Raw genomic sequence first — 11186 nt, 5'->3', positions numbered from 1 at the left:
TTAAAATTACTTTTTTCGTGAAAGGGTTTGACTCATCTAATGATGTTAGACTTGCTGGTGACACTGTGGATATCTACACCGTGGATATGTACTCTGGAGAAAAAAAGCTTTGCTGATATGGCTTATCGAAACAGTTAATATTGTCTCTTTGTCATACTTGTGCAAAGGAGATAATAAAACAAAGATAACAAAAGATAATAAAAGAAAATAAACAGTCCAATTTTTTTTTACTGCCTTTGCTTAATAATCTGGAGCTGTTATCTGTCTAGTTTAATCATCCCTGAACGTAAAACATTTATGCTATTCCACTATAATATGCTTCCATCTGCTTTCAAGGAAGGCTTTTTTTTAAAGATATCCATTCACAAGCAATTACCGTATATACTCAAGTATAAGCCGACCAGAATATAAGCAGAGGCACCTAATTTTACCACAAAATACAAGGAAAACTTATTGACTCGAGTACAAGCTGAGGGTGGGGAATGCAGTAGCTACTGGTAAATTTCAAAAATAAAAAGATACCAACAAAATTACATTGATTGATGCATCAGTAGGTTAAATGTTTTTCAATATTTATTTCAAAGACAAACAGTAAACTAGAAGGAAAAACCTTCTATGCTTGGCCAAGTATTGTTTTCCCCAAAAACATGCTTTCCTGTAGGCTAACTTCCAATGCAAAATGCATTGCAATGATTGGCTAGCCTCAGCAGGCTGTTTAAAAGGATTTATTTCAATTACTGTATATACGCCAAGTATAAGCCAGGGGGGGCTTTTTCAGTGTAAAAAATGTGCTGAAATTCTCAGCTCATACTTGAGCATATACGGTATGCATCTGTAAGGATGGGAGTACTGAAACATCAGAACATGTATTACTTGAATGCCAACTGCATGATCAAATTAGAAGAGAGCTGACTTCATCTTTTGCACAAATTAGGCTTCATTCTGAGACTTTAAAAATCACACTGTCTGATAAAAATGTTGAACTAACCTCTGCCATGGCTAAATTTGCATGGAGGATAACTAAAATAAGGAAGACCTTGGTGAATCCGGAGCAAAACCAGTGCATTGTAGGTGCATTGTATTTTAGGTGCATTGTATTTTAACTTGAAATTTGATTAATGTTCATCGTTTGGGATCTTTTTCCTATTTTAATAATTGTATATCTTGTTTGTACTGTAAGCTGAATTCTGGCCTAGTACCGCATTAATAAACTGATTCTGAATTCAGTAAAAGAAAGTACTTTTACACATACTGTTTAATTAAGATAATGGAAATCTTCCACAAGACATGCTGTTGGACATTGCCAACAACTCTAAGACAAATCCAGGGGAAACAGATGTTTTCAAGACTGATCAGCTGGATGGAGCATTCTTGTTTGAGGGCGGCATGCCTGAATACCAGATATTGGAGCAGGGGTGGTCATGCTGGCAGGGTCTCATGGCAATTGTAGTCCATGGACATCTGGAGAGCCACAGTTTGGCCACCCCTGTACTAGAGGAAAACAATGGGACACAGCTGTTTCCTTTGGACTATGCTTGTGGGCTTTCAGCAGATCTTACTGTCCACAGCTGACAAATAGATGCTTACTTAGATGCAGCAAGGCATTTCTTAGAAAACCTCTTCTAGGGATAATCTTCCTTTGCCATCCCTGAGCCTTCTTCTGAGAAGTCACCAACCACTGCCTGTGCAGTTTCAAGCACGGCTGTGCAGCCATTTACAAGGAAAGCAGAGATACTTGGGACACCAGATTCTTGCTGTAAGAGAGAGAAAGACAGAGAGGCAGCAATAGAACATGTTCAGTTTTTAGAATTGTTATACTTCAGCAGTCTGAATCGGGTGTGAAGGGCCCACCTCGTTTTAGACACAACAGATGTCAGGGATGACCAAGAGTCAACAACTGAAACTGAAATATTAAGCATGCAAACAGGAAGGAGTGGGCTTTGCGCATAAAACAGCATGTAAATAAATAAAAATAAACTGTGTTTTGTTTGGGGAGGGGAGCAGTCATTTAGAGAAAGAGAAGCAGCAAGGCGAAGGGAACACATTCCAGAGGTGAGACTCTGAACATGCAATGCAAGATACGGATGTCGACATCTGCAGAGAAGTGGCAGGAAAGAAGCTTGTGGAGGAGAAGGGACAGGTGAGTGTGTGTGTGTGTGTGAGCAAGAGTATGAAACATTTCGCACCCAAACACATCAGGCTAGCTCCAAAGCACACAGCACCCAAACCATAATATTTTATTCCAACACGTTCAACGGTTTCCGAGTAACAGACTGGAGGGCAGACAGATCGTAGAAACTGGTTTGAGTCTCAGGAGTCACTGCCCAGAGCTGTAAAGGATGGGCGGTGTAAAAATCCAAATAAATAAATAGACAGACAGACAGACAAATAAATAGTGTACTCTCTCCCTTAAATTGCCATTCATTCCTATAGAGAAAAAACATACTGCATTTGGGGTGGAGCGGAGGGCAGAGTGGTCACTACCACATGCAACAGATGGCAGCACCATCTCTGAGACACTCCTGTAAAGGGGACACAACGTGTTTCTATGAGCAAAGCACACAGAAGAAGAAGAGTTGGTTCTTATATGCCGCTTTTCTCTATCAGAAGGAGTCCCAAAGCAGCTTACAGTTGCCTTCTCTTTCCTCTGCCCACAACAGACACCCCATGAGGGAGGTGAGGCTGAGAGAGCGCTGATATCACTGCTCGGTCAGAACAGTTTTATGAGTGCCGTGGTGAGCCCAAGGTCACCCAGCTGGCTGCATGTGGGGGAGTGCAGCATCAAACCTGGCTCGCCAGATTAGAAGTCGATGCTCCTAACCACTACACCAAGCTGGCTACACCAAGAGATACACTGGGCATACAAACAAAATGCCATACAATAAATCATCATCGTTATCATCATAATGAACTCTTTTAATAATTCTCTAATTATTCTTATATATTAATGTTATCATATTTTTAATTATCGTTATTAATGGTTTCTGCTACAATAAGGTAACCAGATTTTAACATTGGTAAAGTGGGACACCACTGACCAGGGGGGATTCTTGATTAAAATGTGGTCTAAAATTTGGAACAACAAAAAGTTTCAAAAAACGCATAGAACGCAAAAATAGTATTGTAATATATATTTTTTAATTTCAACATAAGTACAATTTGCCAGGTGCCCCCAGATGTCCCTCCAAAAGTGGGACAATCTGGTCATCTTATGCTACATTGTTATAATCTATACGTATTGCAGCATTTTGCTGGTTTGTTGGAATTTACTGCTCAATGGACCGTAAACATACTGATGACGATGATTCTTGGCGCTAATTTCCTGGCCTCAGCCATAGGCCTGGTGGAACGACTCTTGTCACGCAGGCCCTCCAGAACTGTTGAAGGTTGGGCTTGCAGCTCCTGCAGCACCACTGCTCAAAGCAAGGGTCTCATCCTGGACTCATGCTCAGGTGTCCAGAATGCTGGGTGCCCCCTCTGCGTTTCAAGACGAAGAACGACTAGCAAAGGCGACTCAGTTGAACGCTCACCACGGAAAATTCCTTTGCAGATGAAAGTTCGCGGGAAAGAAACCAGAACCCTTTAATGCCCCGTCAAGGAAGCCCAGGAGCCAAAGCCAAGTGGGTGGCCCCTCTCTGCCTTCTTCTCACCCTCCCACAGGGAATCATGAAAAGACTTTGCAGCAGCTGGCCTCCTCTCTCGCCAGAAAGCAGATCCAAGCAGCAGAAGCTGTCCCTCACAGATGTCCCATATCCCAGCCACACAAAAGCCGAGCTTTTGGCATTGCAGGAAGGCACTGGGGTGGTCTAGCTCACCTCTCACGTTCATCCAGATGCCACGGAAATTGGGCCCTGAGTAGCAATGGGTTTTTCCTTCCTTGGAAATGAATCGTGGCCTCGTCATAGATGAGGTGGCCAGCAGCTCAGACCAAAAGGACTGTCAGGTTCAGGCTGGCAGATGTTAGTCCCCTGGGAATCAATGGGGCTTGCTCCCAGGGAAAGTGTCCTGCAGATGTACATGGAAATGGCTAGGGTGTGAGTCAAGAACAGGCACAATAGTTGTTACAGACCGTGCAAGCAAGTAGCTATACAGGGTTGCCAACAGGCCAGGAGGAAAATTACCTTTTTTAAAAAAAAATAGAGGATTAAAGCATTAAAATGTGCAGGGGGTGCATTTCATGGAAGGGAAGAAAATAACATAACTGGCAACAATAGCATGTCAAGCGACTATCAGGAAGGCAGGGCATTTTATCTCTCCCAGGCAGACTTCCGTTCCCCTTCTCCCTTGGACCATCCGGGCCTACAATTCCCAGTTCCTATGAGTGATCCCACTCTCCTGCCTTTTAAAGCAGCCTGGGGAAGCCCAAAGCAAGGGCATGAATCTTTCCCCCTTTGCCTTGTCTCCCTGCCAGGAAAAGTTTCTCTTCCAAAAAATCTCTTCCTAAGGAGCTGCTTTAAAGGCTCACTGGAAGGCCAACTGGAAGACTTGGCAGCCCAATCAAGGCCTTGCTTCAACACACCGGTGGCTTTTGCTTCTTCTCCTCCTAACAAAACCCAGAAAACTGGCACGCATCTACCACCAACCAACCCAAGTGCTTTGTATTTAACCTTAGTGGCAAACTTGGAGAAATAGGCGGGTGTATTACAGTGCTCAGGTAGACAAAGAAGTCGTTCCCCTTTAACGGAAGCTGAATGGGATGTTATTTAGCACTATTGTAGGGGTCGCCAAACTGTGGCTCTCCAGATGTCTACGGACTACAATTCCAATGAGCCCCTGCCAGCATTATCCTGGCAGGGGCTCATGGGAATTGTCACCGATGGACATCTGGAGGGCCACAGTTTGCCCACCCCCACATCTATGCCATGAAATGCTGCAGCTGCCCAATTCCACACACTTGCAAATGCTTGCAAGTAGATTTTCCTGTTTTGCACAGGAAAATCCAGCTGCAAAGGATGGCTGAAGTGCACTATCCAAGGGGTGTGAAATTAGCCTTGTTTATAAGCTTTTATGAAATTATTTCCTGCCCCCTCCAGCTCTAAGTTCCTTAGGACAGGGGTAGTCAACCTGTGGTCCTCCAGATCTCCATGGACTACAATTCCCATGAGCCCCTGCCAGCAAATGCTGGCAGGGGCTCATTGGAATTGTAGTCCGTAGACATCTGGAGAGCCACAGTTTGACCACCCCTGCAATAGCGCTAAATAACATCCCATTCAGCTTCTGCAAATGCTGGCAGGGGCTCATGGGAATTGTAGTCCATGGACATCTGGAGGACCACAGGTTGACTACCCCTGCCTAGGAGACCTCACTCACCAGGCTGGTCAACTTCTTCTCCATCCCTGCTGCTATTTCCTGTCACTGTAAGAGAAAACAAAATGCTCCCCTCCAATTCTTTCTTCAAAACAGAACTGACAGAGACATAGTGTTGCCATTTCAAGTGCTGGAGGCTTAAGGAGGGTCCTGCCATGCTGTCTCCCTTCTGAATGGGGGGAGATAGAGGGGATATGTTGAGTCCTGGGTTCAGAGGTGGACCCTAGAAGTGATTTGAGCTCTTTATTGTGACCCCAGCATGGTCCAAGAACAACTGAGACGAACCAACAAATGCCCCAAAACTCCCAACTTATATTCACAAGAAAACCACAGATCTTCCCACCAGTGCCCCCTATTGGTCAGTTTCGGTTTACACTGACTGGATCCAGCAGAGGGGATCTAGCCACACACTGGCCAATTCCATGGTAAACTACTACAATCTTACCTTGGACCTCAAGCTTGGTCCTTGGCAGGCTTACAGACACAACAGGATACACAGTCTACAGGACAGTCTACAGGCCTTTTCGGTCCTGGCCCCTACCTGGTGGAATGAGCTCCCGGGAGAGCTGCGGGCCCTGCAAAATCTTCCATCTTTCCGCAGGGCCTGCAAGACGGAGCTCTTCCTCCAGGTTTACGGTTGAGGCCGAGGCTAACATCTATGCCCCCCCGGGACCCGGGATTGAGATTGGGGATTAGTACCATCACTATCCCCTCTCCACCTGCTAGTAGTAGGAGGGGGAGGCTGATTAGCCGATCTTGCCAGGTTAGCTTGCTAACTAATAATGTTATATTGCAGTCGTTGCTGAGGGATTTTTAATGGATTTTATTGGGGGTTTTAAAATGTTGTAACCCGCCACGAGCCGTAAGGGAGTGGCAGGCAATAAATCGAAAGATGATGATGATGATGATGATGATGATGATGATGATGATGATGATGATGATGATGATGATAATAAAAGGGACAGCAAGTGGGGTATAAATATAAGCACCAACAACAGTATTCGGGAAATCAATGAGTGTATTAAATATATACAGACAGAAGGCAATTCAATCACAAAATCCAAATATGCATAAAGCTTCATACAATCGTATACAGTGATTGTTTAGAAAGCGGTCATTTCTCCAGAAGAAGCAGAGCTAATGTTTTAAGTAAACAGCGAGCAATCGATGTAGTCTGCAGGTCATTTGTCATTCTGGGAGATCTCTAGTTCCTGATTGGAGGATGACAATTCTGCAATACAGGAAGTGTCCTTTGATTTTAAGGCAAATGTTAGAACAAAGCTTGAGTCCAGGGGCACCTTTAAGGCCAGCAAAGTTTTCATGTGCATGCATGTTTCGTCAGATACAGTCAAATTGCAGATTCTTCCGTATCAGAATGACAGCATGTTTGGGAGCATTTTATCCTCTCAGGCTTGAAGCTGCCTCAGCTGCTGGAGGAGGGGCCAAGCACTCCACCTTGAGAGAAAGCTCACTCAACCCACCATGGTCTCTCTCTCCGCGAGCGGCAGAAGGTATTTTTCAGGGGAAGGCTCCACTTTCAGATCCTCCGGTCCTACTACTATGAAGAGTGGAACATGCAGCGTTCTCACGTGAGCTTGTAACCTAGATGTCTACCCACTCAAATGTATTTTGATGTAAAGAGAAAAGGTACTCTTCCCAGATATCCATGCTGGAAAGATCCACCAAGGTAGAGCTGGCTGCAAAAGAACCAGTTGGGCAAAAGGAAAAGATTCACTGCCTCTTCCCATGTGTTCTGGTGACTGGCCTGTCTGCAGCCCTTGAAAGGTTACTGCAATCTTGGGGGCTGCTGCTGGGTAATGGGGTCAGGTAGGAGGTCAGCTCCAGGTTGGGAGATCCTGGAAACTTGGGGGTGGAGTCTGGGACGGACAGGGGCTTCAGTGGGGTGTAGTGCCATACACTCCCCCCTCCAAAGCTGCCATGGGGAACCGATCTCTGTAGTCTGGAGATGAGCTGTAATTCCAGGGAATCCCCAGGTCCCACCTGGAGGCTGGCATCCTTGAACCTCAGCAGGGTACGATCCCTTTCCCCCAGGGGAACTGATCTCTGTTGCCTGGAGATGAGGGGATCTCCAGGTCCCACCTGGAGGTTGGCATGCCTAGGACTAAAATGCCTCCCTTTTGAATAGAGGCTTAATGGGGTGTTATTTGCCAGGTGAAATGATTTGCCTCCTTGCACAACAAGCTTCAGCTGCCTATTTCGGCACCTCCAGTCTCTGTTAAAGGGACAGGCCATTTTCTCCAGGCCAGCTGGCAACCCTAGATATGGGGATTTACCCTGCCTGTAAAGCAAAGGTCTTAAATGGCTGGCTTGTCTCCTTGTTCCCACCCAAATGTGAGGAAATGATTGCCAAAGATATCCAGAGTGGAAGCAGCCCATGTCACTTTTGTTTAAAACAAAAACTTTTTCTTTCTTGAAGAGCTCAGAGAACAGCTCACAACTAGGATGGTTAATTCCAGGTTTGGAAATACTTAGAGATTTGAAGGTGGCATCTGGGATGATGAGGTTTAGGGACCTCAGTATGTATAATGACATACCATCCACCATCTGAAGAAGCCACTTTCTCCCAGAAATGTGGAATAAATAAATTAAAATATGCAATCTCCGTGTTCTGGAGATCAGCTATAATTCTGGGAGATCTCCAGTCCTCAGCTGGAGGTTAGCAATGCAACTCTACAGAGTAAAGCAGGGGGAGATCATTCCCAAGACAACTTGTTTCTGGGCTCAACAGGAACGAACTTTCCGTGTGCCACTCTCCTATGCCAACCTCAGCTTCTTTAAGTGGGAGTAACAAAGAAAGAAGCAGAGTCCTGTATGGAAGACCTGCATAAATCATGGTCAAGAATGCAGAGGGCGGCCAGAATGGCACAAACATGCTGTCTGATCATCAGAATGTTTAATTAGGGAATGGCCAGGAGAGCTGAGCGGCAAATGTGTAATGTGGGCACCTTGTAACTTGGGCAACATGTAATGTGGGCACCTTGAGAGCTCTCTGGGTTTTGATGCTCTTCAAAGCATTGGTTCATTCACTTGTGTGTGTGAGTGAGTGAGTGAGTGAGTGAGTGAATGAGTGAGTGAGTGAGTGAAGTGTCTTATTCTGAATCAGACCATCCACCTTTCAAGGTCAGGCTCTCCAGGGTGTCATGCAGAGGTCCTTTGTGTCACCTACTGCTTGGTCCTTTTTAAGTGGAGATGCCGGGGATTGAACCTGGGACCTGCTGCAGGCAAAGCAGAGGCCCCTGCTGTCTGCATTCCCAGTTTCCTTGCTCTGCCAAGGGAAGCCTAGGAACCCTTGTGCTCGGCTAACTGTACTTTTGTGTCTGTGTGTCAAGTTTGGTCAAGCGTTCGAAGTACAGCCTGAAAACTAGACCATGCAAACAGAACGCCTCCTAGTGGTGAAAGTAGGCCAAAGCTCTTTTAGGTTCCCCAAAAGGAACATCTTTCAGCAAGTCACAGCTGACTTTACGGTGACTTCAGCACAGGGCTTTCTTTGGAGGCAAGTGAGAAGTACTGGCCTTTCTCTTCAGTGTCTTTGCTGCTGGTCTGCCCAAGTACCGACCCTGCTTCGCTTCTGAGATCTGATGAAATCAGGCCACGCATGTCCAAGCATCTATCGCCACCTTGGGCTAAGGTAGAAAATGTACAAAGGTATCACATATTTTGTTCTAATTGTGTTTTTAAAGGGACAAAGTGAATGGCCATTTTTAATAACAGCTGATGATGCAGCTTGGCTAGATCGGCTGCATGGGAGGGGAGGGGAGGGGGGCAACCATCCAGAACTGGGTGTCCAACACCTGCCTGTTTGTCCAGTAATGACCAGATCCAAGAGAACGCCCACATGTGTAGCACAGTGAGCACCAGAAAGGGTGCTCCTGGGTTGCACTGTTCCCTTCATGAAGTGCAAGCAGGGTAAAAATATAATAGGGTAAAATAAGCTCATATTATAAACTAAAACAGAGTTAAATTGACTGATCAAAACATCTTAGTTCTGGCTTGATAAACAACCATTAAAAATGCAGCTACACACAATGTAGTCTCTGCCGAGAAATTATTGGGCAGGAACTAGAGTGTAGCTCCATCATTATCTAGACCAGTGGTCCCCAACTCCCGGTGTGGAGACCGGTACCAGACCATATATCAGTCGGTACCAGCCCGCAGTTCCTCCTCATCCTCCTTCTTGGCTGGTGCCTTGGGGGCTGCCCTGCCACTCTGCTGCCAGCTCACCTTTGGTGCTCTCCAGCAGCCGCCATGGCTGGGGCTTCCACCTGAACATCTGATGGTGTTCAATTACGGCCCCCTCTCACCTCTTCTGTTGGGAGTTGCGTGGGTGGGGAAAGTAGATGAATTATACCACCATGTTGTATTTTATGTCTCCGTATTTAATGTTTTTTTAATGGCGTTTTATTGAGGATTTTATTTATAGACTGGTATTGTAACCCGTCATGAGCAGTTTTCCGGGAGTGGCAGTAAATAAATCAAATTAATAACAACAACAACAACAACAACAACAATAACAATAAAAACTCAGTTTTATCTTGAGCTCGGACACGCTTTCTCAATCAGGGTATTGGGAAACCCTGGGGTTTCTTGACAACCCTGAGTATCCCAAATGGGTGAGAGTAAATTATTTCTTTTAATTTGTTAAACATTTATTGGGTGATATGACTTGCGAGTCCCTTGGACTGCAAGGCAAACAAACCGGTCAGTCCTAGAGGAAATCAGCCCTGACTGCTCCTTAGAAGGCCAGATCCTGAAGATGAAACTGAAATACTTTGGCCACCTCATGAGAAGGAAGGACTCCCTGGAGAAGAGCCTAATGCTGGGAGCGATTGAGGGCAAAAGAAGAAGGGGACGACAGAGAATGAAGTGGCTGGATGGAGTCACTGAAGCAGTAGGCGCACACTTAAATGGACTCCGGGGAATTGTAGAGGACAGGAAGGCCTGGAGGATCATTGTCCATGGGGTTGCGATGGGTCGGACATGACTAAGCAACTAACAACAACAACAACAGCAACAAGCAGGCCATGTAGTCCAACCCCCTGCTCAATGCAGAATCAGCCTAAACCCTCCAGGATAAGTATCTGTCCAGCCATTGCTTGAAGACCGCCAGTGAGCTGGAGCTCTCCTCCTCCTTAGGCAACTGATTCCACTGCTGAACTACTACTCTGTGAAATCCCCTCCCCACAATATCTAGCCGGCATCCTTCTACATGTAGTTTAAACCCATTACTGCAGGTCCTGTCTGCCGACAACAGGAATTGTTTCCTGATCTCCGAGCAACAACAACAAAAGAAGAAGGGGACGACAGAGAATGAAGTGGCTGGATGGAGTCACTGAAGCAGTAGACGCACACTTAAATGGACTCCGGGGAATTGTAGAGGACAGGAAGGCCTGGAGGATCATTGTCCATGGGGTTGCGATGGGTCGGACATGACTAAGCAACTAACAACAACAACAACAGCAACAAGCAGGCCATGTAGTCCAACCCCCTGCTCAATGCAGAATCAGCCTAAACCCTCCAGGATAAGTATCTGTCCAGCCATTGCTTGAAGACCGCCAGTAAGTTGGAGCTCTCCTCCTCCTTAGGCAACTGATTCCACTGCTGAACTACTACTCTGTGAAATCCCCTCCCCACAATATCTAGCCGGCATCCTTCTACATGTAGTTTAAACCCATTACTGCAGGTCCTGTCTGCTGACAACAGGAATTGTTTCCTGATCTCCGAGCAACAACAACAAAAGAAGAAGGGGACGACAGAGAATGAAGTGGCTGGATGGAGTCACTGAAGCAGTAGGTGCACACTTAAATGGACTCTGGGGAATGGTAGAGGACAGGAAGGCCTGGAGGATCATTGTCCATGGG

The 11186-nt window shown here is 45.9% G+C and overlaps 1 protein-coding gene and 1 long non-coding RNA gene across 4 annotated transcripts in view; one reads left to right on the top strand and one right to left on the bottom strand.

Annotated features, from left to right (window-relative positions):
* Nucleotides 1-1367: 1367 nt before the first annotated feature.
* LOC143823927 (uncharacterized) overlaps nt 1368-11186 on the bottom strand; it is a 20389-nt gene continuing 10570 nt past the window's right edge. Inside the window, exon 3 of one of the 2 annotated variants that reach the window (XR_013226649.1) lies at nt 1368-1754. This is a non-coding gene — a long non-coding RNA (uncharacterized LOC143823927). Of the gene's footprint in view, nt 1755-6892; nt 8952-11186 lie in introns of those variants that run through there. The other variant, XR_013226648.1, reaches the window with a different exon arrangement.
* BCL2L14 (BCL2 like 14) overlaps nt 6619-11186 on the top strand; it is a 26612-nt gene continuing 22044 nt past the window's right edge. Inside the window, exon 1 of one of the 2 annotated variants that reach the window (XM_077310670.1) lies at nt 6619-6818. In XM_077310670.1, coding sequence (XP_077166785.1) covers nt 6790-6818 — 29 coding nt within the window. In that variant the 5' untranslated portion in view covers nt 6619-6789. Of the gene's footprint in view, nt 6897-11186 lie in introns of both variants that reach the window. The other variant, XM_077310669.1, reaches the window with a different exon arrangement.

The sequence above is a fragment of the Paroedura picta genome, chromosome 14, assembly GCF_049243985.1.
Source record: "Paroedura picta isolate Pp20150507F chromosome 14, Ppicta_v3.0, whole genome shotgun sequence".
Classification (NCBI taxonomy): domain Eukaryota; kingdom Metazoa; phylum Chordata; class Lepidosauria; order Squamata; family Gekkonidae; genus Paroedura; species Paroedura picta.
The sequence above is the reverse complement of the archived record's forward strand: the minus strand, read 5'-3'. Positions and strand labels throughout refer to the sequence as shown.